Here is a 27672-nt window from a genome sequence, read left to right as displayed (position 1 = left end):
ATATCCAGATCCGTAGTGGTCTTCAATATTGCAGCCCACAGTCAACAGTATAATCTCATCATAGAGGAAAAGTTCAATAGCTGTGGCCTACACTTGCTCTGACAACAAAGGAGGAAAGAGAGCGATGGGCGATGAGAGTCAATTATGTGACAATGATGTCATGGTAGTACTCGTTCTGATCAAGGCCATATGTCTTATGAGGTTTCCTTACTACGCTCCGTGCTCTACATCCTTCACATTACAAACTGGATGCTCAGAGTGATTGTTAGTGCAGGTGACATTTACAAATCATATACAAACAACGTTGCAAACCCCAGACATATCAGTAAAAACAAGTTGTATTAGAAACAAGCGATCACCACAATCATGCGAATTACTGCTTCGGCAATAAATAACCATCTGGCAGTTTGATTTAATTGTCTTGTTGTGACAGATAACAAGGAAAGTATCATCTCGGGTCGGAATCCATGAAGGGAATGCATCCGGAATCAGACCATTTAACACGATTTCGGGGTTTTGAGGTACATTAAGACTGGCCCTACTATCGTGAGTAACTTGCAGAAAAGCGGACATGTTATGGTTTTACAAGATGATAGATGAAGTTGAGGGCAGAAAGTCACATTCTTAAATGTAGTGTGGTTGGGTTGGTTGCTGTGTTCCCAGACCAATAGCTCACTGACACTTATCTAATTTATAATTTGCAGCTTTATTATAAGCTTCAAGTGAGGCATGGGGTCACAAGAGGCACACGGACACCCACACTTCTACACACACACACACACACACACACACACACACACACACACACACACACACACACACACACACACACACACACACACACACACACACACACACACACACACACACACACACACACACAACACAAAACCACACACAATTATATGTTATGTGCTATTTATGTTTGCATTTTCACTCCATTTCTCCATCTGTCTTTATCTCTCACTGTATTAAACTGAGTGGGAGGTTGAGTAATGAGGCTTAACATATAATTCAGACCTCCCTTTCTTATCTGTCCCTGTCCTCCTAGCTCTAACCGCTTCTAAGAAAAGTCTGGGTTATCTTCAGCACTCCTCTTTTTAGCATAAACAAAATTGCATTCCACATAAGTCAGATCCTTCTTAATTCCCATCAGCACTCGTGTCGGTGGGTCACTTTAGGATATTGGGATGTCCTACATGGAGCATTCTGCTGTGTTGCTCTTGAATTTATCTATACTTGAGGGTTTGGAATTATGAGCTTGGAGCTTTTGCTGCTCAGAGATGTTAAATGTTGCTTTCAAGTCAATAGCAGTACATTAGTTGACTGTTGGAACATAGAGTGATGCCAGTTTCCTTGATTTGGTTTTCCTGTGCTGTAAAATGACCCTGTGTTCTAGGCAACTCAGACGGTTATCCTCCTAAGAAAAGTGCAATGAAACGCTATTCTGTATCAAAAACCACAATGTTACTGATATTTGACACTTTTTAATCCTCCACAAGCACATACATGGTTTATTTTGATGGATCACTTTACCTAGAATTCTGTGAATATTTAAGGTCCCATAATGTGTTCAATTTCTGGTACTTGTATTTTGGCTTTCTATGACAACATATTTACAGATTTAATGTTCAAAAACAATTTTTTCTCAACCACACACACACACACACACACACACACACACACACACACACACACACACACACACACACACACACTGTATATATACATTATATATATATATATATATATATCCATATTATATATATATATATATATATATATATATATATATATAATGTACTGTATATACTGTATATATATATATCTGTCTGAATATATATATATATATATATATATCCGTATTCACTCTCTGTCTGAAACTCTGTTTTAGCACCTGTCTCTTTAAGCTCTCCTACTGAAAAACTGCTATGATTAGTCATTGTTTCTTCTGGTCAATTCTCAATGTAAACATTAATATTTTAATATTGCACCAGGTTTCAGGGTTCCTTGTACAATTTGCAGTATTAGGTCTCTGAGAATCTGTTTAATATCCAAGCAAAATTAGTTTTGTAACTGAAATATCTTTAATCAAATCGATATTTAATCAAATCCAATTGGGGAATCAATTTGTTTCTGAATAAGGACCGTGGGTTGAGTGTTTTGATACTTTTGTAGTATTGATATCACACTTTGACCTGCTTTATAATTAAAAAAAAGCTGATCACTCAACAAAACAAACCCACAGGCACATTGGCACAGGGAGCAGAGTACTTTGTGAGTAGCAACAAATGGTTTTAGGCTATCGAAATGCATTGTTTAGTTAAATGTATGGCCTAATGACGAAAGCATAATCACAAGTGGGTTATTCATTAGACTTAGACAATACCTTATTTCGGAAGTGCAGCTGTTCAATTGGGTGTTTCTTCTACGCCCGGACACTGGGGATCGCAGAGGTAAGAGGTCAGAAAATTCAACAGGGACCTTCTGATGTCCAGCTTTAAAATGGAACGCAGTGTGATATATGAGATTCTGATAAATAACTTAACAGACCACGCAATGGAGTTTGCTAGGTTTTATTATGAGTTTCTATGTATGTGGAATGCAACAAAAAATATGTTTTGTATGTCCAACAGTGTAATGTCAAATCAACTGATATCAGATTGACAAATTAGAACTAAGGGAGAAAACTGTATAGAAAAGCTATTAAAGCAAAGTGTAGCTGCACCGTTGTCTTATTGCAGTCAGTGGTTGCATTTCTGTTTAGTGTTTTCTGATTTCATCCTGAATCAAACCACAGTGTACTCATCTGGAGTAAACTGTGTTGGCATGAGTTTCTCAAGTGCTACAAGGCTGAGATGGGATACTAAAACAATTGACAAAGATGTGCGCAAGATGACCTCAGAAAGATTAGTACAAGGCATTACTCTCTTTCGTGCTGAGTGCTCCTGTGGTGTTCCAGGAAAGACGAGCTTGTCTGGGAGCTGTTGTACTGTTGACTCAAAGCCACAGAGACTCCCCTTTCCCCCTCTCCGTCTTTCCATCTCCTCCCCTATCTCCCTCATTCCAACCTTCCTCTCCTCTAGCGCTGGCTTTCCAGTCCTCTGCTTGCATCCATCCCTTGCCATTTTAAATCTCCTCCTCCCCTGCCGTTCCTGCTTCCCATATTCTCCTTTGTCTCTGTGCACACTCCAAATGCACCAGCCTGGGGTGAGTGGCTGCTTCTTATTCCATGTCAGAGCCATCCCAACTGGGCCCCAGCCTAATGAATCATTTCCTCCAAGATACGGTGAGAAAATCACTTTCAGAGTTTAGAGCGCGCAATCGATGCAGCATGAAGCTCACATGGCTTCTTCTCTCTGTGGTGGAGCCAGGCACAGTTTGTATAAACGTGTGCATATAACCAGTCACACACGCACACAAACCAACACAGAGTGGGCTGATGTGTGCCTCTTGTTGTATTCTCTATTTCACAGGCAGCTACTTAGGCTCCTCAAAGCCACTAACTTGATTAAAATCATTTTAGCCAAATGAACATATGGATGTCAGATGTTGTGCCCTCTGTCTTATTGTACTGTCTTTTCTATCCTTTCCTTTCCACACAAACAAATTTGAGCATGTACGTAATTGTCAAAACACACTGCCACTCATCGTTTATATGTATACCTTCATGCAAACGCACACATACATTCACTAAATATCCACTTTGGCTTCTCCAACCTGACACACACACACTCACACACAGCCTGCACTCTGTCACGTACCATCTCCCTCTGGGTTTCAGGACCTCCCTGCAGCTCAAGCTGTGTGACTTGGCTGTACATACCGTGGCGCAGAAAACACAGCACCCAGGAGGTCATCATATGTGTGTGTGTGTGTGAGAGAGAGAGGGAGAAGGGGGGCAGTGGTAGAGATACTGTATGCTCAGTATGTTTTCACATAAGGGGGAGCATATTCGTGTGTGCAGCATGTTTGTGTTTGTGCATGTTAAGCACCATTAAACAGGTGGCTCCGCATTGCCGTACAACCAGACCCCGATCCCCTCCTCAGAGGAAACACTCCTACAACTCCCCAGGTTCCCTCCTGGCTCTTTTCATTTCTGCACTATAATGGCATTTGTCTCGCCTTGTTTTGTCTACCCTCCATATACTTTATTTGAACTCCACCTCTCCTGGCTATGGCTTCCCCTTTGCCCCCTCCGGGCTGTTTGTCTTGGCAACCCGCCTAGATTAGTACACATTCTGTCCCCCAGTCATCATGGTCATTTGGGAGGACTATTTTCCTTCATGCATGTTCAGTGTTACCCCTCAAGTTCCTTCAGCTACTCCCCCTCGCCCTCCTTGTACCACTCCAATAAACTCCTTTTCTCTGGCAGCCAAGCAAAGGAATGAGCCAGAAAAAGAACATGCCACATGGAAAGCTTTATCTGTTTCCTCCCAACACTCATCTGAAATAGATGTCACAAGCTTAACCAGAAAATTGGGTAAGAGTTGCTGCTCCCCTTTCCGCATCAGCGAGGCTTAGATAAAGCAATTTTCTAAAGATATGGTTCTGTTTTGTTATGCCTCAAAATACCCTATAGAACACAACCAGTATTTTCATCACAAGCTATTTGACCACATTAGATGGCATGCAGAGTCCAAATCTGAGGGATTTCGAATTTCAGTCCAAATGCAAAGAAAATGCCAGCAAAAGCCTTGGTTGACTTGTTGCCAGATTCTTGAAAACCATACATATTTCTTATGCTGGTTCACCATTCTTATATTACTAAGGTGAGGACCTGCCAATGTGGAATATGCCTCAAGAATTTTTCTTTCCTTTATCCTTTCAAGTGAGTTACTTCCCTGTCCAGTTCCACCAACCCCTGGCTGATCAATCAACTGTGATGGCTGTACTTTTTCCACGCACTCGCATCAAGCTGCTCTTGTATTTAGCTCTTTCTACATCCAGTGATAAATTTATTTGGCCTTTATGGAATTCCATCAATCCAGCTCAGTCATTTCCTGCACCGTTTCCCATGTGTGTTATAGTTGGCATGCTGAGCAACAAGGTCTGCTTACATCTAATTTGCACTCTGACAAATTAACACTCCTTATGCTAAACAAATGTCTGCCTTATTTCCAATCACAGCATGAATGAGCACAATTCCCAGAAACGCATTCAGCGTATGGATTGTGCTGGCTCTGCTCATATTCCTCTTTTAGCGCTCTTTTCCAGGCTTTGTTGTTGGCTGTTATTTTGATTCAGCTTGCTCTTCGTTAAATTCTCAAGAAAGAAACAGCATTGTAAAGCACTGCGTTATCGTTATCCGACTGTTCTAGTTGTGTTAGATTTCAATGTCAAATAGAGTCTAATTAATGATGTTATTGAACCTTAAAGGTCCCATAGGAAACAGATTTTTTTCGATTACCCCCTCCCTGCCTGAAATGCTCTGTTTTAGCGCCTGTCTGAAAAAGCCCATTCTGCTTTGATTGGTCAGTGTTTCAGGGTCTTCCGCATCTGTGCTTACAGCTTCTCTGAATCGTCATTGTAGCGTGGAAATTACTGTGATGGAGCTGTAACTGCACTTTTTACCTATAGTTGTGAAATCCAAAACGTACAGAAGTCCTGGTGGCTTAAAGGCACAGTTTCTGAATACGGGCTGTGGGCATTGCGCTGTGGTTTTGAGCGTTTCAATACTTTCACAGAGTCACATTGTTGTTCTTTTTGACTTGTTTCATTGAGTCCTGGCCTTTTAACACCCCGTTTACTGTCTGTGCCGGGTCTTAAGGTAATGAGGGTAAGTCACAGATATGCTCTTGCGCTCTCCACAGCTCTTCTTAATTATATAATTTACATTAAGCTACTTATCTTTTCTGAATAAGGTAAATTGACAAAAGTCTAAATATTGGACTGTAAGAAAAATAAACAAAAATCCTCCCCTCTGCAATTGAAGGCCAATTTTTAAAATAGTTTAAATTTGCTGTTGAGTCTACAATATTTGTTGTTGCTATATTGTCGACATTGTTTGTTTGTTTCATTCTTTTGTTAATTGTATTTAAAATGCCTGAAGAGATCTTAAACTTCATGCGTGTATGTTCGAGAAGATTGAGTGTTTCATAAAAGCTAAAAATCATCAAATCATGCCTGTTTTTTAATAAGGCCAGAGGATAATGGTTAGCATCACTGTCATGCTATTAAAACCACTGTGTGACCACACAAGCTTTATGAGAAGGGACATGGTCACACGAGTCACCACAGCCATTAGGAAAACAGATGCATTGTGGGATGAAAGCGGGGGACCATTGTTAGTAGTGATTAACATATGTAGCTCCTTTAGGGATGGTTGCAATATGTTTATTTGGTTCAAGCGTTTGTATCTGAGCTTCTGCACTAAATTCTATTGTAGTTTCCATTTGAATACAGTGATTAACCTCAGATATTAATGCCATAGTTACAATAGTGTGATTGCATCCTCACTTAATAGTTGCTGTGCATTACCAAGAGCTAGATGTATTTATAGTTACAGGCAGCATATTTCATCAGGGCTCATTCAAGGTCATATTACCAAATTCCTGCTTTCTTTCTTCAGCTCCAGGGGGGTTCTTCAGCCCGCCCTGACATTTAACCTCCCTGGATTGAAGGAGTGGGAAAATCATTTATTTGATAATTTTGTCCACTTTTATTATCCCACGTTTTTTTTTTTTTTTTTACCTCAGCTATGTGAGGAACATTTATAAATCCTGTAATCAAAAGTTTTGTAAACATTTTATCGATTTTAAAGTTCCCAAACTGTTTTGTCTACTATTTAGCATTTCTTTGCTGTTCAGTATAAATAATAATGAGAAAAAAAAGTTCAGTCCACAGTCACCATTATGCTACACAATACAGAATGCTAATAATAATCTTCATTTGAACTAACCGGGTTTAATAAAAATGGTAGTGCTTGCACATTCTCATGTCAATCCTGGACTGGTCTCTTCGATTTCGTGAAAAATCCAGCTTGACACAACTAAGTGCTCACAGAGGGAAGCATATGTTTCAAAGTACACGGTTTCACCTGAGTAATCCCCTCTTGCTCCACACTAAAACTCCACTGGCTTATGCAGTTCTTTTTGGATTTGATCACATAATATGTGATGGTGCTGACTGACAGATCCCCAGTCATTGCTTCACAGTTGAAACTTTTTGCTAGGTCTTTGCTTCATAGGACGGGTTGCTTCCTTTGCAACATACTCAACTGTGCTGAATGCCAGGTTGCATCAGCGTTCGTGAACTTCACTTTTCACTTTCGTTAACATTGCGAGAGAGGGCATGGCTTTGGCAGATGTCTACGCTTTCCAAGTGACCTTCTAGTTTTCTGTAGGTTCATCTGTGTGACCGCTTTCACATTACACATAGCCATTTATCTATTGTTAGTATAAATATCTTGAGTGTAGCACAGCTTTAATATTATTATAATATATTAGAAAATCTGAACCATTTCAGGTTGGGGCACTTTCCTACTCCCCAAATAATATTTTTTTTTTCCAGATATGAGTTTCTTCTGTCATGTGGTCTTGTTGGTTGTACTGTATAGTGGACCACAGATGTATTTTCCCATGTCATCCACTTTACACGACGGAACTGGATATGACTGAACTGCAGTGTTAAGTACACTTTTCCCGTCAAAATCACCTGTAGTCCTTCCTTATCTCACTCAAAAGCTCACACGCTGCATCAGAATCGGTACAGCTTTTTATGACTCATCATAAATCAGCCTGTGATGTACTGCATGTTCAACTCTTTCCTCACAGTATGTTATGAAATGAGGAGTAGGTGTGATGTCAGCTCTGGGCCAAACCAAATAGGTGCCATGGGATGTGAGCGATGGAATTTAAATTTTTTATGTTGCACAGTGTGTTTTCTCAGCTGGTCCACTCAGGAGGACACAGGCAGGCTGTCCCCTCGCACTCAAATGTCCACATGTTTTGCGTTGGACCTAAAATACAGATGTGTCCATTACGTCAGTGAACATTTACGCTCAAATACAGTCAAGTTAGTCTACCCCAATATTGGTGACCTACCACAAGCACAAAGACAGATGTCAAATAGGCATGCATGTCCACTTACTGGTACTATGATATGTAAGTGCTTTTAGATCTTTTATTAGATCATACAGACTTACTCACTGGATGAGTAAGTCTGTAAAATTTGCAGACATTAAAAGACTTGATGCTAAACTAATTGTATGCTGGAGCTTGTTGTTGAGATCATTTAAAGGCAAAAGTGATGATCTGTTGGGGTAGCAGGACATCCGGATTTCTCTTTACAACAAATGCTTAAAACCATTATGACATTTATGTGTTGTTTTTCTTCCTTTTCAATCTGTGCAGCGATCACATTCTGGAAAAAAATAATATAACTAATATCCTCTAAAATTAGAAAGTCGTTATTTTGAAACAGGGCCGCTCAGGGATTAGGGTTTTGGAAGAGCGTTATAATTAGACTCGGGTTAAAGTTAGGGTAAGAATTACTGTAAAGCGTTTCATTGTTACGGTTATGATCAGTGCTTGAGGTTACAGCATGAGCGTGACTCAATTACATGACCCCACAACTGAGTGTGTGTGTACATCTTGAAGTGTATCTGCAAGCCAATATTTTTTATTTGTTTTACCCATAACTGTGCTAATGATACTGGATGATGATGTGTTTTCAAACATGACCAGATGTCCAGATTCTTTACAGCCCATGTAATTCCCTATTTCCAATCTAACAACAATAAACGCAACAAGTGGTGTGCTCCTGTGTACATAGTGACCTATCTCAGGGAACAGACCTGTCTCTACCACTGGCAGGCCCCAATCTACATACATTTCCTTGGTAAGTAAAGTCAGTGTAGCCGAGTCGAGTGTAGCTGTTGGCTGCAGCTTCTGGCAGCTCTTTGGCCACTGTGATGCAGAGGGACTTGTGTTGCTGATACGGGAGGGAGAGAAGGCGAGAGAGAGCACAATGTCTTATTTTTGCTGGCAGAGGAAAGAAGTGCTACCTTGGAGGCGGATCTCTGCAGAGGCCCATACATCTGTGGGTGGATGCGGGGCGAGGGGATGGGGTATGATGAGGGGGCCTATGCTGCTGGGGAGTCAGCCAAAGTCCAGGACTCGCTTAATGGGTTCTCCTCTGCTATGTGATCCCAGTTTGGAGAATTGGAGCAGACACCCCGACTCCTGTCTCCCCGGCTCGGCCTACTGCGATGGGGCTTGGCATGTGCATGATGGTGGGGGGTGAGATGAGGGGTGTATGGATTCTTCTGTCTTTTCTGGTGTCTCCTAGTCACAAGAAAGGCATTGATGGACAAAACCAAAGCCGCATGTGTGCGTGTGCAGCAGTCTGAGTCACTGGCTGTCATTCATACCAGAGCTCCCCCTTCCTCTGAGTCATCAAATGGCACTTGATTTAAGCTATACATCCCCTGAATGAAACTGCACTTAACAATAGATACATAGAGCTACTAAACGACGTAACATAACATAGCGTAACGTAGCATAACGTAGCATAACGTAGCGTAACGTAGCATAACGTAGCGTTACGTAGCGTATCGTAGCCTAACGTAGTGTATTGTAGCGTAACATAGCGTAACGTAACTAAAACACTGCCTCCACATCTTGTCAGGTGTTGTTTCTGGGGTGGGAAAGGAATAAAGAGCTACACAAAGAAGCGAACACACAGTGAAGCAGTTTTGATCATATATTTCCTGTTAATTGTTTCCTCTATTGGTCAAGCAGCTTCTTGGACTCCTGTCTAATTGTGCTTGAGTGTAAGGTTTCTCACTGTCACCAGATGCCTTTCTTTATTTTCATAAACTAGTCCCTTTTGAGTTCTAGTTCACAATAATATAAATAGAGTAATGAGAGGAAAATCATAATTAATTCTCCCTCATGTTATTATGATTCTGAATCAAGTCGTTTATTTTCGTCCAAAGAACTCTTGATATTTTTGAAGTAATTTTACTGTGTAAGAGTTTGGCCAAGTGGGTACAATTTGCACAAATATGTAATTGTATTTGAAAGCTGAGCCCCATTTGAGAGGTCCCATAGCCACTATGGTTCAGACAGAGGTAGCTCACTGCAGATGTGTTAACTCTTTCTCTGCCTAAACTGAATTATGTAATCACCAGGAGCTACTGCGCTGATGCACGAGACTTTAGTTATTTAAGCTGTTTAAGTTTATGATTTTGTTTTATTGTAAACATGAAATCTATAATGATTTCAAAAACATTTTACTACCCCAACTCTTTTTAAAAGGCTTGGCTTGGGATTGTTACTGGGGCAATCAAGTTGAGTGAACTCAAAAAACAATTTCCAAGTAAGGCAGGCAAAGAAGAGAGCTGCGTGCTTAGCGGCATGCACCTGAATGTCTCCCATGCGTTCTGTCTGAGAGTCTGGCACGGGTACCACTGTCTTACATAATGCTATGAGATCATCCACCAAAGATTTAATGCTGTAATATGTATTTGTTGTCATCAGTCGCATTGCATGGCTTTACACTCCAGTAAACTTAAGTATCCATTCAAGTGGGAGCTGGAGATGATGTACCGTTAGAAAGAAACAACCCTTCTGTTTTTGCAAGTCTGAAATAGCCTATTGCCATGACTTTGATTTCTCCCTGGAATACTGAGTGGATACAGTGCCACCGCTCAAAGAACTATGAATATGTTGTGCTTCTGTGTCCTCTCAGTTTTTCCCTCCGTGGGATCGAGCTGGGCTCCCCACTCTTGAGGAGGAAAGGAACCGCCGGCCAAGTCCTCTAATGCTGGCAGGCTGAGTAAACGGTGTCTCCGGAACCTTGTGTTAGCCCCTGCATTTCCATAAGCACCCTTCATCCCAGTTCTGTTATTCTTTATGATCCGCACCTCCGTTACAGCTCAATCCGTCTTCCAGGACCTCTCGCTCTGTCCTGAGTACCCCCCCCCCCCCCCCCCCGCACATGCCTGTTTACAGCGTGGACTCCCCCACAAGGGTCCACCGGATGTATTGTCGTGCAAGCCAGCTGATAGCTAGTGTGATGAAACATGCAGAGTCCCCTACACCCACACGTTTGACATCCTGTCGACATCTGTTTTCTAGGAATTGTTGGATGATGTCTAACTGAGTATTAGTGGGGCCTGTGTGTGTCCCAAAGAAGGCTGTAAATGATTGATTGTTAATTATTGCACTCTGTTTGCTGTTATATTTCATTTCCAGTTTCAATTATATGTTGTAGGAACAAATGTTTTTGTAATATTTGGCCTATCAACACGATGATCAACAGCTTCAGAGAGTACTGAGATAGGTTTAGCCCCTTTCACACATGCACTGCAAACCTGAAATTATATAGAAATGACACAGTGGAGCTGTATGTGAGAACTCAAATATCTGACCCAGTTGGATCAGACATCAAAAGAACTTTACCATGCCAGCTCCTAATTACAAAGTTTGTGTAATGTCAGAGAGCAACAAAAATGTCTAACTGGAGAGGTGCCGGATTCAGGAACTTCTGTCGGTAAGGACTGACATTTAAATTGTCAGAAAAAATTCAAAGACACTTGTTGACGACCAAATTACGAACTGGTTATGTGACCGCTGTGTAATACACATTATGTCCTGCCTCCTGTATGCTCCTACAAATGGGAAGTAGGTGAGGTGACATCTTAGACGTACAATCTCCTATTGTGTGCTACATGTTTGAAAGGGAATCTTGGGATTCGTTGGACATTGTCAGGAGTCCATCCGAGAAAACAGCTGCAGGCAGAAAGAGACAAACTGTCAGTGGGATGTTGACCTCTCCTGGTGCATGTGAACCGCTGCTACCTTGTGTGCTGTCATGAAGCTAATGAGCACTAAATAAAACATAGGGTACACAGTGTCTTAGCATTTCTATGTGAACGTGTTTGTCCACATGAACAGATACTGACTCCTACAGTGAGCTGCATCATCAAAGTGTTGTCGCTGATTTTCTTTATCAGACATTTATAAAAGATTGCTAAATAAAAAAAGGACCATATATTTATGCATATCAAGCGGAAATGTATAGGAAGGGAAGGAATCCCTAAAATTCTTCTTTAAGTGAAAGTGAACCCCCTTATAAAATCTCAGTGTCAACAAGCCAACATGTTCCAAGCATAGACTGTCAAAATCTTAACAGAGCAAAGTATTTTCAGCAGAGTGGTCAGCTCCAGCAAACCGTGCTTCTCTATGTGAGTGGGGAAATTCTGACAGGCAATCAGAGCCCACTACAAAAGGAGAATGTAAAAACAACTGAAAATGAATCCCTACGAACGCAAATAGCTTATTGCTAAATTGTTTTGGTCTGGCGTAGAGCATTGCCAAGAAGAGGGCTTGAAGAGGGATGGCGTGAAAGCGAAGGATGGAAGGAGAGGGGTTCTGCCACAGCGGAGAGCCGAATTATGGGTAGCTTGTTTGACATGGCAGCCTGTGATTTCTTTTTGTCAGGGAGATGGTTACAAGATATTTCATACACCAATATATCAGCTAGAATTTCATACATAGGCACTATTAAACTGAGATTATGACAGATGGAGGGTCATTACTCTTCATTTGCTATCGTTCATCCTGAATAATGGCGATTACGCAAAGACAGTTCTGCCCGTTTCTTCTGTCCTTTCTCTGAAACAGTGGATATGAGAGACCGCGTCTCGATTAGCCTTGATGTCAATAATGGTATAATGTTGCTCTCATTCTTACCAGTGATTATATAACATTACATATTCATTGTGGATTCAGATGATTACCCTCGGCACTCTGCCAAGGCCACTGTTTCAAACCACAGACACAGATTATTGGACTGGCATCGTTTCAGAATGTTCAGACTATGATTGACCATTTATTGTCTGTATTACACTGTGTCTGGTCGAAAGTATACAGACACGTTTTCTGCTTCCTCTTGTATACTGATTGTTCAGCAGTTTTTTTAATGGTTTGGGTTATGTCCCTTTGTTCAAATGAAAATCTTTAGACGATTGTGATTTCCAACTTTATGGCAACAATTTGGTGAAGGTGCACCTCCGTACCTCCATGCACCAAGTAAGATATATTGGCGACAGGCATTTTTCCCAGCTGCAAGGGTACAAAGCCAGTAGTCTTCAACTTCATTCCAAGGTGGCTTCTTTACCAGGTTCAAAGGGTTTGCACTGAGCTGAGTAAAAAAAAAGCTTTCTCCTACATTGCTACCTGGACTTGGAATAATCTGTAGAATGAAAATCCATGTTAAAAGTCCATGTTAATGAGAAATGCAGCTGTTTTATTTGCTTTATTTTGCACTTATCTGCACGTCTTCTTGTTATCTTAAGTCTTTCTCCCACTCATACATGGAATAGCACTCCGTTGAGCATTTCCAACGTTCTCCTGTTACTTGAAAAAATACACAGAACAAAATTTGATTTATTTCCTCTCTTTTCTAAACAAATCAGATATATCTGCTTCTCAAAGACGCTTCTCTCTTGAAGAGGTTCCAGTCTAGGTTACACAAGAGTGGTGCCAGCAGTGGTTCGTTATCGTCTAAACAGACACCGCTATCTCTGACACTGCACAAGATTAATGGCCTAGAGAAGGTGCTGGACTATGGGAAAGTACCAGATACTCTCTCTAAGGGACCACCAGAACTGATTTATCATGATGTAGATGAGATCACAAGCTATTTGTAGGAGACATACTATAATTGTCTAATTTTCCTTCTAGGTTTGGCAAGTAAAGAGTTTTTGTGTATGTTTGCGTTAATACTTGCCATGTCCTGTTGTTCTTTATTGAAAGTTACAGGAAGAACAAATGTTTAGACAAAAATTGAAAATCCTGACACAACCTCAGTCTACATATCCGCATGTCTCAGTGACGACAGACAAGAGGGAAAGAGGCGCAAACTTCTCCGCCACTATACCCTCCATTACCTTCTCCTATCTATGAACATCACACTGTAGTGCTTCCTGCTCTGGCTTTCAACATTGTCATTTACCATAAATCACAGGAGACAGGGTTGCTCTATATCCATAGCAACCAAAAATGACCACTTAAACATAGTTAATATGAGTGACTGTGTCAGACCGTGAACTCAAACCACATGCTCCCCATGTTCTCATACTAACCATTACGGATCACTTCCTACTGCACTTCCTGAAAATAATTGTTTGTTATATGGAAAGAAATATGGCAAATGGAACCACACATTGTGTTATTTTATATCAAAGGTCCTCTCCTTTCCAACGCTCCAGAACTGAGTCCTGGCACGGACCAAACACTAACCGTCCCACCCTATAATAATAAGTTGGGTAGTTGTTTATTGAAAGGGTCACTTCATGTCTTTATGATGGTTGCGTGAGGTTGTTTTACAGAACATGAAGTGAAGGGTCACTAATTGTTGGTCTATAGCAGGATACTGACCTTAAAGGTGGCACGACTTGAATATGATTATAATGTTAACTGGAATATTATTATCACGCCTGCTCAGTGTTTATGTCCATGACATAATTCCACAGGGGGGTTCAAAAGAGGCTAAACAAATGGAACATTATCACTATTTCCATTTTGTTTCGGACACAATGGAAAGCTTTGTACATTGCAGCGTACTCTGATGACAGGATGACATTTTTTTAAAACATCGATCTTGAGTTTAGGGATGGATTGGGATTATTAAAGTGTCAAAAATATGGTATTTCCATTTTTGGTTCACGTCAGAAGACGTGTTTCTATAAATTGGGGCAAAACATCTTATGAAACCCTCTAGTATACTGTAAATAGGCTACTGTACATAAGAGGAGGAGATTGAGTATCTGGGCAGTGACGGTTATTTGACTTGAAATGTCACCTTTGTCTGTCCAATGTGATTTTTTTTGGGGGGGAAAGTTGATTCATAGTTACTTAGCATGCTTTTTTCCTCACACAGACTATTGGTTCTTTTTATTCAAAGAAACATGTTTACTGGGATACTTCCATTTTTTTGCAACAGAATGATTAATGATCTGCTTTGATGTTTAATGCTATGGGTCAGAACGGAGAGCACACTGAATTGAATTGAATTGAATTTCGAATATAGCTGTGGTCAGTGTGTTGGTATTATAGGAAAGACTGGCTATATGCGAGCATGAGACCATCTTCAGCTCAAACACTGTTCCGCTGTGTTGCAGCAGATGATGACAGTGGACAGGAGAAGAGATTTTCTGGAGAATTGCATTTGTCTGCCTCCAAGTAATTCTATCTCACTGTGTCATCTACCAAACAATGACTGCAGTTTGCAAGTCAGATTTTTAGCTGAGCAGAGGGAGTTGGGTTTGGATAGAGTGCTGAGCTCTGGCTGGTGGTAGCAGAGAAAACTGTGGGAGGTCACTCTGTGGCTCTGTGTACGTGCAGGATGTGAATAACCTCAGCCTGGACACTTTTCTGTTTTCCTTTAAGGAGTGAAACTGGGCAGGTGGAGGGCTGCGGGGTATGTGGAGTGGAGAGCGGGTGACTCAGGGTGAAAGGGAGTCTTTCAGCTGGACACATTTCAAGGATGTTTTGGGAAGCAGCGATGGAAACGGGGGAGGCCAGGCAGCCCATTCCCTCCCTCTAGGGTCCTTGTGGTGTCAGAGCAAAGAAAGAGAGATATGGAGAGAGAGCCTGTTGCAGTACAGAATGTCTTAAGCCTGCTCTGTATTAACCTCAGTGAAAACAAGCCTCCCTCAGAGTTCAGCCATAGTGCTGGTAGACTCTGGAGCATAGGACCACTCACTGAGGAAATGCTCCCATGTGGCAAGGAAGGAGAGATAATGATTTAGGAAGATTTTTGACTGCTTTTTATGGAGTAGATAGATCTTACATGATTTCCACTTTAATTGCAACGATACTGAAGGTGATATATATAACGGGAATCTTAATCACCATGGCAGAGGGCAAACACAGCTGGGTCATAGGTTAGGTTAGGTTGAATGCCATGTTGTGAGTTTGACAACTGACATTGGTGGAAAATCTGAGATCTTGCTCAAGAAAAAGTAGCACAACAATAATGTAAAAATACTCCAGTAAATGCCTGTCATTTAAAATGTTACCTAAGTACAGAACTATTATCAGCAAAATAACAAAAATAAAAGTATTTGTTCTGAACGGACATTAGAAAAATATTGCTTACTGCTTTCTAACTATTGCAAAACTGCTTAACAGCGTTTGTTGCCAGCTCCCTTATATCAAAATTGTTATGTTTTATATCTTGCCTTTACTATTTCACACTTTTTTATTGCATATGACATCAGTTAAAGGGATGACACACTGCTCTTTCTATTGATAAATGGGAGATAACACTGACTTGGCTAAAGACTGAATGTGAAGACAGCAGTTAAAAGAACAGCATGCTCCGTGTTAAATATTGAGGAGTGAACCTTATGGATGCTTACTGTTGCCTGTTCTGATGTACTGAGTCACTGCTGCTTGTAAGGGGTGGAGAACACAAGCATCCAGGGCCTGGCTGTAACCCATATTAATCTTTTACAACAACACTGAGACTAGACATCAGATTCTATTATTATCTCTTTGACCACTCTGGCCTCTGCGGTTCTCAACACTTTTTGCTGCTCTGACCGATACACCCCACAGGTTCAGTTAGAAATCAATACAAAATGTTTATTATGCATTGTATAGTACAGAGTGCATCACACTGGGTCATGTTAATTATGAAAAACATTACACAGGTTATTCATACAGTACGGTATGCCTAATAAATCATGTTTTGCAGTGATGTATTATGTGAAGTAAGGCAAGGCGACAGTATAACCAACAATTACATTAGTAGCTTTTCAGTGACATGAGTTAATATCAGAATACCACAGTGCTATGCATGATTTAAGAGTATGTTAATCTAGATGACATGCATGCTGTATTTGCATTAAGATCAAACGTGAAAATGTTCAATACATAGGAAGATAAATGAGTGTCTGGGTGAATAACTGCTCACTTGAGACCACACAGCTGGCACATGGTTTTTAGTGAGAGAAACAAAATGAAATTTATTTATCACCACAGGTTTATATTGCATTTAGGGTGACTTTGCTAAACACCCTCATATAAGTAACAATACATACTTAAGGTTTATTATGAATTGTGATCTTTGCAAACACATCAAAGCTCTCATTATTTTTTGCGTACATGATGTGACAGAGCCGGTATGGATATATATGTTTAGATTTTCATTCGGTCACAGTTTTGAGCAGGAAAATTACTGTTTAGTCCAGATATGACTGTCATACTTACATTAACTGGCAGAAATTTTGTAACAGAGTGAAATACCAATTTTGTCTGTTAGTCACACTTTTAAATGTAGAAAAAAGCTTGTCTTTTGCATGTTTTGGATTACTTAAAGCGTATTACATAAAAGTCCAATGTGATATAAGGCATGCATTTTTATTCTAAAACACATAACTTATATTGTATGGCTGTTCTTAAATTGGAGAACCATGTTTATAACAGTGTTATTGGCCTTCTCCCCTGAGTTTGGCAGTGATCTTGTAATCCAGAGGCTTCAGTGTTAAACCATAGGAGCAGTTTAAAGTCAAGTCCTCATTAGCACGTTTTTCAAAGCTACATTGGTGGAGTAGAATTGCAATGAACAAAAATACCTCGACTTTGGCAATCTGGTTCCCAATACATCTTCTTTTCCCTGCTGAGAAGATCATAACATTGTTTGTGAGATCCCTGTCTAGGGAGCCATTTTCATCCAGGAAGCGCGAGGGGTCAAAGATATGTGGATCCTTCCACTTCAGGGGGTCATGATTGATCGACCATTGATTGATGAAGACCACCATGTCTTTCGGGATGTGGAGACCTTCAATGGTGACATCTGAGGTTGTGGAGTGGGGGATAGTGAAGGGGACGAAGCTGGTGAAGCGCATAGTTTCATAGATGAAGGCGTCCAGATAGGCCAAGCTGCTTCTGTCCTCAACAGATGGCAGCCTGTTTCGACCCACCACATTGTCAAGCAGCTCCTGGAGTTTGGTTTGTATTCCTGGGTGTTTAGCCAGCAGAAGGACAATCCATTGAAGAGCGGTGGAGACGGTATCCATACCTGCACCAATCAGATCTGCCACTGTCCCGTCTGTGTGGCCTTTTGTGAGGCCGTTGTCACTTTCAGCCTTGTCAATTACGCCAATAATGGCATCACTCATATCCCTCGTCACCTCTGGATCAAATGTCTCTCTGTGCTCCTCCACCTTGTTCTGGACAAACCCAAAGAATTTGTGATTCAGTTCTTTGAAGTCCTTGAACATACTGCGGACTGGATTAGGGAAAGACTGAAGCCATGGCATCACATCTACCAAGCTGCCAGCCCCTACTGTCTCACCAAACTTATCCACCCTCTGTAACAAGTCTCTAAACTCAACATCATCATGTCCATAACGTTTTCCAAAGCACAAGGCGCAAATCACATTTGCTGCAGCTACTGTCAGCTCATGAGCGGGGTTGAAATACTGGCCTTGGGCACTGAGTTTAAGGAAAATCTCAACTAGCTCTGTGGCTTCAGCCACAATTTGCTGCTCAAAGGCTTTTTTGGTCTGACTGTTGGCAGATGAGAACGCTCTGATCGTTGATTGAGCAATTTTCCTGTGCATCTTCCACTGTTTGCTATAACTGGTGAAAGTCACACCTTTCCCCCCTGAGACAGCCTGAAAAGAGACAAAGTTTGGTCTGCCTGCAAACTCTGTGCTGTGCTGTATGAGTGCCTCGCGTATCGCCCTGTCTCCATTCAGAACCACAATATCGCTGCAGCCTAGCCGTATCTGGTACACGTTGCCGTATTTTTTGGCTAACTTGGCGAAGGTGATATGAGGCATCTGGCCCAGCTGCATGGCGTTGCCCACCACTGGCCAGGCGAAAGGTCCCGGCAGTCTTTTCTTGAGCCTGAGGTTCCTGACCCACAGACAGGCTTCCAGACAGAAGAGAAAAACAAAGGAGGCGACGAGAGCAGGCTGGACCTGTCCACTCCATTCCCTGATGATGCTGCTGCCCTTCACACCAAACTCAGCGTCCATCTGAGCCATTGTGTTATCCTGTAGTTTGTCTTTAATCCCCTGCCTCCAATAACAAGGCAGATTTCACTAAAAATAGGAGTCCATTATAAGTGATCCTTATTTGTGCAGTCTTACATACATTAAAGTCCAAGTTCTTTATGTTTTCTCAAGATAAATAATGGGACTGACTAAATAGCTGAAATAAAAGGTCTCCAAGCAGCACTCACATGCTGTACCACCCCTCCGCCACAGAAGCTAGTGAGAAGGACTCTATCAGGTTCAAGCCTTAACACTTCGCTTATATGCATCTCTATTGTGGGAGGGGTCAGCGACTCAGGTTTTTTATTATCACTCCCTTCCCATTTTGACCACAGCCTGCAGACCTTAGTCCTATTCCCACACAGACCTCCTTCCAGCAGTATCCCTTGAAGGATGACAGAAAAGGAGAGCGGCTACTTAATAGGCCCTGTTGCCAAAGTTTTTTTGCCTAAGAATAAAACAGAGATTACCATGACACTTTTAAAAGATAAACAACTCTACAAACTCCTTTGTGCCATGACAGGTATTTGTCATGAAATAACTCACATGAAGTTGTTAATGTTGAAAATGATGCACTTTAGCAATGGAATGGGATGGATAGAAGTCGTAGCATGTAGTGTAAGTAATGGACAATAAGCTGGAGTTGATTGTTTTTTCCGCAGGGGTTAGATGAATTTCCAATGGACTTTCCATGGCCATTTTAAACATTTATGTTATTTACAGCCAAGCTGATAATTATAACCATACAGGGAAAAAGGCTCTGGGATATCACCATGAAAGCTGAGGGCTTCAGATCCAAATTCTGAACAGATACAAACAGCACGATTTATTGCACTCCATAAAAACATATATACAATGTTATTGTTGGCATAATAGCCCTTTAAAAAAAGGTCGCTGAGATAATATAGCTGTTAAGGTTGTGGCTGTATCCAAATAGTTTTTCAAGAGAATTCAGTTTAGCTATAAAACTACTTATGTGGGTGCTTGTGCAACAAAAGGAAGAACTTAAAAAAACATCAGCTTTGATTTTTAGTGATGTTCGGCAACGAGTCCAGTATTCAAGAGGTTTCTATTTTTGTAACAATGAGTAATGACAGACTTCTAAACAGTGGTGGTGCCAACACTACAGCTAAGAAACGCTTTGAGACTGAGAAAGTAGTTAATAGTCAGACAGGTACACCTAGCTCAGCAGGAGTATTGTGAGGTTTTAGTTTAGACTTACTCTAAAGGAGTGACAATTAAACAGGACAAATTGAGCATTGAGAATTAACTTTATTAATTTCATATATAGCTTATTGTTCCACTTGTCCATCATGTAAAGCCAACACATTGATAACAAAATATCCTCTATGAGGAATGCTTAAACATTCAAGACAGAGAAACATCCCTTGGGCTTTGTAACATCCATTCAGATGCTTAAAGAGACTGCAGTGACAAACATGTTTGTGAGAATGCCTCATGAGTGAGAGAAATTTGCTGCACATGTTTGTTTGTTTTTTTGTACTGATGAGACTTGTGTGTTTGGCACGGGGTAGCTGCAGTGCTTATACAGTAAAACTGAACCCTAAAGTTTGTGAAGCGTTCATGGTCCATGGCAATGTCTCTTCTTCATCCTTAGGACTGTGATGGATGCTCCTTGATGAAAGACTTCCTCCATCACAAACAAGCCAGCCGTTTTCCTCCACTTGGATCAGCATTATTTGTTTAATGTGTTCATATGCTTTGAGTACAGTAGATAGGGAAATACATTAAACATCCTTACATTTGTCATACCTGAAATATGAAATTATAAAAAATATTTTGCGACTGCTTATGTGGCAAAGGTTAAATATATTCTTACATATTAGAAATGAGAACAATGTGTCATTGAGTGACTCTATAACATTCACAAGCATTTCATATACAGTTATGTTTAGTTTAAATTGACATTTAAGGGATGTAGCTATTTCCTGCACACATACTATACATGTACATGTGCAATAGTGGATGTAAAACAAGCTCACAACTCGGAATTATATACAAAATCAGATCAAGTATAGAGTATTTCATGAAGCAGGAGTTGAATACCTTTGTATTTATTGTAACAGTCCACAACCTTGAATTCTACCTATAGCTAATATTACATCTTTGACATCATATTCTCAGCCCTGCAGCAACAATAATTCAATTACAGACCGATAAGATACCCATTAAATATCAGTATTAAATATGAAAATCTTATCTTACAACAGTGGGATTTAGTGCAGGTATGTTGGTACTCACTCTTAAATGTTATAGGTGGAAACGTGTTTGCTGTCTTAGAGTCACAGTATTGGGACATGCTGTTCATGCTGGAGAAACCAAGCCAAGCAGCTTTCCCCTGAGCTTGGCGCTGACACAGAATCTGAGGGGCTTCAGCGTGAGCCCGTAGGAGCAGTCAAGAGTGAGGGGCTTAGAGGGGTCGCTCTCAAAGCTGCACTGGTGCAGCATGACGGCTGTGAATAAAAACGCTTCCACCTTGGCGATCTGGTCGCCGATGCAGCGTCTTTTACCCGTTGAAAAAATCATCACACTGCTGATTATGTCCTTATCGAGGGCCCCGTTTTCATTAAGGAATCGTGTGGGGTCAAAAATGTGAGGGTCCTTCCACTTCAGGGGGTCATGATTGACAGACCACTGATTGATGAAGACAACTGTGTTTTTGGGGATGCGGAGACCCTCGATAGTGACGTCTGAGGTTGTGGAGTGAGGGATGGTGACAGGGACGAAGCTGGTGAAGCGCATGGTCTCGTAGATGAAGGCGTCTAGGTATGCCAGGCTGCTTCTGTCCTCAATTGATGGCAGTCTGTCTTGGCCTACTACTTTGTCTATGAGCTCCTGTAGTTTGGCTTGTATGTCTGGATATTTGACCAGGAGCAGGAGGATCCACTGCATTAAAGTTGACACAGTGTCTTGACCTGCTCCAATTAGATCTGTCACTGTTGATTCAACAAACTCTTTGGTCAGTCCGCTGTCCTGTCTGTGCTCGATCACATTGATGATGGCATCAGTGATGTCCCGGGTCACATCAGGGTTGAAGGAACTTCTGTTCTGCACCACTTTGTCTTTCACAAAGGCGAAGAACTCCTCGTTGAGGTTTTTGAAGTTTTCATAGACACTGCGCACTGGGTTAGGGAAGGACTGAAGCCAGGGCATGACATCTACTAAGCTACCTGCCCCTACTGTCTCCCCAAATGTGTCCAACTTCTTTAACACGCTCCTGAACTCCAGATCTTCATGCCTGTATCGCCTCCCAAAGCAGAGAGCACACATGATATTAGCAGCAGCTACTGTAAATTCATGAGCAGGGTTCACATACTGTCCATCAGTGCTGCGGCGCAAAAATGCTTGCACCAGTTCCATGGCCTCGGCTATAATGTGTTGCTCAAAGGCATTTTTGGTCTGACTGTTTGCAGAGGAAAAGGCCCTGAGGCTGGAATGGGCTATTTTCCTGTGCATTTTCCACTGTTTGCCGTAATTAGTAAATGTCAAACTCCTGCCTCCAGAGACCATCTGGAAAGAGACAAAGTTTGGTCTGCCTGCAAACTCTGTGCTGTGCTGCATGAGAGCCTCGCGTATCGCTCTGTCTCCATTCAGAACTACGATATCGCTGCAGCCTAGCCGTATCTGGTACACGTTGCCGTATTTTTTGGCTAACTTGGCGAAGGTGATATGAGGCATCTGGCCCAGCTGCATGGCGTTGCCCACCACTGGCCAGGCGAAAGGTCCCGGCAGTCTTTTCTTGAGCCTGAGGTTCCTGACCCACAGACAGGCTTCCAGACAGAAGAGAAAAACAAAGGAGGCGACGAGAGCAGGCTGGACCTGTCCACTCCATTCCCTGATGATGCTGCTGCCCTTCACACCAAACTCTGTGTCCATTGCCATTATCGTGACAAATTTTCTGCACACTTCCTCAAAGAAGAACGAAAACGTTTCAATAAAGTCTGTTCAGTTGTATGTTTGGAAGAAAAAACTCACTATATATCCATATCAGATGAGAAAAAATATTTGAAATATGTCAATGAAAAGCCAGTGAGGTCATTGTGGTAAAAAAGGACTGATAAAGAAGTAAGTTAAGGTGAAGTTTTGTCTTTAGTTAGTCTTTTCATCAAGGTTTGAGGCTTAAGTGCCTGCTTTTTGCTTCACTCCAGCGTCTTATATGTTTTGCAGTTGGTGGGCAGGGCTCAGGGTAACTTTCATACTCCTCCCATTGTGGTAGTCCTGCAGACCCCACTGTATCATCTCTCTGTTGTCGCTCGGTGTCGGAGGCGCGCCTGACAGCATCGAGCGGACACCGTGAGCGTGCAGCGTGAACGACCGCCGTCCACTGCAGGGAAAGAAGAGTCAGCAACTGGTGACCGATTCAGTAGGAAACGTGTCGAGCCAATTTGTTTTACTAATTGGAGTACTGGCAGAGTTTGCACCTTTCAAAGTGTTTCTTTCTAACATGATTTATTTCCCGGCTGCAGAGGACTCAGCGGGCGCACTTTGACTTGAACAAAACTGTGCGCATACGGTTTGTCCAACTTTATACTGTAATTAAATCCTCACAAAATTGTATAAAAGTTAAGGCGTAATTATATTTTCAGTTAGGGACATTATGATATGTATTCAGCTCATTAACCTGTTTTTTGATCTGCTTAAAATTAACTTCGCGCGCAGGTTCAGAGGCAGTTTGTCATTAAAATATAATCGTGCCAAATAAAGTTGAGAGAAAGTTGCACAACAACCTGTCATCCAAAGTCTCCCAGACGTATTTTGTATTAAAGGCTTACTTAAACGTTTAATTCGATTTGTAGCCAGACTTTTATCGCAAAAAAACAAATAAATCTCGTTCATTTTCACGTTTTTATAATTAACACGGACGATAATAAACTGATTACCTTCCACACTCGCAGCTTATACAAAAGAAAAATCCCACCTCAGATATAAAAGCAGATTACAAAATATCACATGATAAATATCAGTGATCCACACGGAAACATTACAGTCATATCGGTTTTTTCTTTCTTTTAATCAGCCTGATTTTTCACCTCAGCATCTGACAGTGGCAGAATAATGTCAGTGAAATCACAGACAAAAGCACAATAACTCAGTGTGGACATGCTATTAAATATTGATACTTGAATTTGCTTTACCGTGTTGTTTTTCTAACGCGTGAACTGCAGTTTTTTTTAAAGACACTCCGGGTTACATCATACCACAACAACACCAGGTGCCTCCTGGAACAGTGGTTCTCATCGCAAGCCCCAAGGGTTTACGACGAAAAAAAGGAAGGCGCACGTTTATCTGAGGAAGAAACAAAGAAAAATCTGAGGCCGATTGTTGGTACTATTAAACTTTTTTTTTTTGCTTTTGATTATAAATCACAATTTCTGCGTTTTTAGCAGCACATAAAACGTGTTTTTAAATGTCTGTCACATGGATAGATTGATTGATTTCCCACAGCAGTATAGGTCTCTTCTCTGTGTGGAATCCACAATTTGGTTTCTTGTTTTCCCACCAACTGTGAAGTTTATTTTTGCAGGGAGGTAATGACCCTAATTGAAGGTACTAAAACATTTCCGAAGAAAGGTACTATGTCAGGGGGACAGAAACTTCACTACCACACAAGCACAGTCAGTCATTATCAGCACCAGAGGTGAGGAATGGGGGATGAATTTATCTATAATTTCTGGGGGATAGGCCTGTGAATATCCTCATTTGTCCACGTCATCGTTATCCCCAAAGAAATTTCAGTCAAAAGCAACTGGACTTTGTTATTTGTCTGGGAAGACGTTTCACTCCCATCCAAGAGGCTTCATCAGTTCATGTACGCATCTGACCAGGCTGGGACTGGTCCAACTATCCAGGTATTTAACCTTATCATCGGCTTTGTGAACGCCCTCACAAGAGGTTAACTATCTGGATCTCCACACCAGACCTTTGGACCAGTCCCAGCCTGATCAGATGTGTAAATAAACTGAGGTTCTTCCTAGACAAATAACCAAGTCCAGTTGCTTTTGACCTAAATTTTCTTGGGGATATAATTTCTGATTCTGATTTTTCAAAAAATATGAGTTATGGGTCCATTTTTGACCCATTATAAAACCAAAGGATGAAGACAAGGATGCAGGAGAATGTCCTATATTATTGTATATGTAGAACACATGTCTCATTATTCAAATAGAACATTAACCATGTGCTAATTCACTGTAAAGTTTAACTGCTTCTGTGACAGACAATGTTTTACAACTCCTAGATTAAGTGACTGGATCTGCAAAGCATACATTATAACAGAAAGCTTCTTTATTAAGTTACACTTTCACAATCCTGTACAAAACTGTTATGTATGATTGATTTAATAACAGATCTTACAAGCACAGCGTGCTCAAATTGTGAAGACAAACAGAAAGGCAACAAAAACCTAAATGCAACTGCATTATGTGTTATGTGTCACTCTTTCACAATAATGGTCCTCAAACAGCCTTTTACAGATGTCGAGAGTTTCACTGGTTCAGAGCTCTGCCTGAGAGCTGTTTGTCTTTAGAAATGCGGTGTGGCTGAGCACCAAAGCCTCCAGAATGATTCCTCGGTTAACCAAAGACATAGCAATGTCTTCGAATACACTGCCTGCACTGGGGATGACTGTTTCTTCTCTCCTCTATTCCTATAGGGGGAACCCCCCCCCCCCCCCCCCCCCCCCCCTCCACCTCCACTGACACCACCGCTACCTCCTCCTTGCCTGAGTCTGCTCCTCATACACATGTGGCCACTCGCATCCCCATCACGCTAATTAGAGCCAGGTTTGTGGCTGAGGAAGGGGGTGGGTGGGTGGCGGGAGGGGGTGTAGTTTTTGTGTATGTGCGTGGGAGGGGTGGAGGCCCAGGTTGGACAGAGTAGGGGGGGGGGGGGGGTCGTGTGTGCATTTTGCGTGTGTCTGCTGTGTTTGCCTGTGATTACCCATTGTAACATGGCTGTGAAAGGTTGGCCCTGACCCTGCGTTGACTCTGGCTGAGAGGGGAGTAGTCGGAGGGGGTTTGGGGATGGGGAGGGGGGGGGGGTCTATAGGCCGCTGCAGGTCATGTGCTGGCGGGTGGGCGCTCGCTGTGTGGAGAAAGGGCCAATGGTAGACCAGGCAGCCCCGGCTCTGGAGCTAATCATTGTTTACTAGTCTCATTTCCACTTCTCAGTGAGCTACTGTCACGCACAGCACCAACAGGGAGGAAGCAAAGAGGGAAGGGGGGACAGGGGTTTGGGGTGTGGGTGTGTGTGTGTGTGTGTGTGTGTGGGGGGGGGGGGGGGGGGGCAGCAGGGAGAGGAAAGCCAGGGGTCCAACAGGCAGTTGGGGAGCTGGTGGGACTTGGGAAAGGGAAGAGCAGAGAAGGCTGGAATATAAGTGAAGATTTATTATTTTTTCTTGAGCGAACAAAGGTGAGCCAAGACTGAAAAAGCTGCAGCCAAAAACAACCCGACACCAGTAAACAGACCAACAAAAACATCCTCTGGGCCAGAGCCATCTCAGGCAGCCAGGACGTAACCACCGGACATTGCTAGTTAGAGATGGTGATGTTTGAAATGAGAACATTTTAGTTGCCAGACCACAATACGAGGAAAGAGAGATACTTGGAAAAAATTGTCACTGTATGACATGGTTGTTGTTTGTGTGTAAAAATTCTGAGGAAAGACATGCAAAGACACAATTCACTTCAGTGGGGTGATATCAAATGGACTGGTGGTTAAAGTGGTATAAGTAACCAGTATTTTCACATGTGCACACACACACAAATATACATTTCAACCCTATGCTACTGAGTTTCCCTCTTATGTCTTAGGGCATTATTAACTATTTATTATTGGCTTAGCAGTTGACCACGAACATGCTCTGAATGCTAATGTTATTCCGTATATTCTGGGTGTATAAATAGGCAACTATTCGCGAACATGTTCACCATAGCATCTCTATAACATGTCAGTATTTGTTTTCCAAATGTTTTAATATAATCCAACAATCGAACAGTGATGATTTTATTCAGCATCAAAATGTTTAAAATGAAAATATTGTGCCCAGGTTAAAAATCAAACTTTTGGAAAATGTCTAAATCTATCCTGGGAATCAGACATATCTGCCAAGCTCATGTTTCATTTGCTCTGGCACGTATGTCTGGCCCCTGTCCCATTCAGACAGATTTCCAGCAACTTGCGATCCGATGGGCCAATCACAGCCGTTTATCTCATCGGGGGTAATTCTAAGAACCTTAATAACAGCGCCGCAATGATGGTAAGCCGCAAGGTCGGCTTTGTTCATTCACTCTGGATCAAGCAAAGTTGGCGTAATTCCGCCCCAGTGTTTGATTTCACTCAGCCGATCTGCACCGTCAATCAACCACAATCCGACTGAACCAAACTGCAAACATTATAGAAGCCCAATTGCCAGTAGAGAGGACATAGAAGGACTGAACACGACATTTCGAAAGAGAGAGTTTCTATAAGTTATAAATACATTGGACTGATTTGTCCCTTTTTGACTCTCCTGTGGGTTGACTTGTGCATCACTAATGTTTGTCATTCCGCCCTGACGGCTGTCCCATTCGCACAGACATCAAAATAGGCAGCACTGATTAAATGTGAATCAAGATTCTGTTAGTGTATTG

At 41.7% G+C, this 27672-nt stretch overlaps 2 protein-coding genes across 2 annotated transcripts; both read right to left on the bottom strand.

Moving 5' to 3' along the window:
• Positions 1-17325: 17325 nt before the first annotated feature.
• Positions 17326-19105, bottom strand: LOC310954662 (cytochrome P450 1B1-like). Its single transcript, XM_083924265.1, has one exon. The coding sequence runs from the start codon at positions 19010-19012 to the stop codon at positions 17447-17449; it is 1566 nt and encodes a 521-aa protein (XP_083780391.1). The 5' UTR covers positions 19013-19105; the 3' UTR covers positions 17326-17446.
• A 1198-nt stretch (positions 19106-20303) lies between these two features.
• Positions 20304-23140, bottom strand: cyp1c1 (cytochrome P450, family 1, subfamily C, polypeptide 1). The gene has a single exon (XM_083924081.1). The coding sequence runs from the start codon at positions 22922-22924 to the stop codon at positions 21347-21349; it is 1578 nt and encodes a 525-aa protein (XP_083780207.1). The 5' UTR covers positions 22925-23140; the 3' UTR covers positions 20304-21346.
• Between the last annotated feature and the right edge of the window lie 4532 nt (positions 23141-27672).

This window comes from Echiichthys vipera (genome assembly GCF_963691815.1).
Source record: "Echiichthys vipera genome assembly, chromosome: 12".
Classification (NCBI taxonomy): Eukaryota; Metazoa; Chordata; class Actinopteri; order Perciformes; family Trachinidae; genus Echiichthys; species Echiichthys vipera.
Note: the sequence above shows the minus strand (reverse complement) of the source record. Positions and strands in the feature narration are given on the sequence as shown.

Bases quoted from the DNA above. Each gene is read 5' to 3' on its own strand.
- LOC310954662 (XM_083924265.1), bottom strand. From the start codon at position 19,012: ATGGCTCAGATGGACGCTGAGTTTGGTGTGAAGGGCAGCAGCATCATC.
- cyp1c1 (XM_083924081.1), bottom strand. From the start codon at position 22,924: ATGGCAATGGACACAGAGTTTGGTGTGAAGGGCAGCAGCATCATCAGG.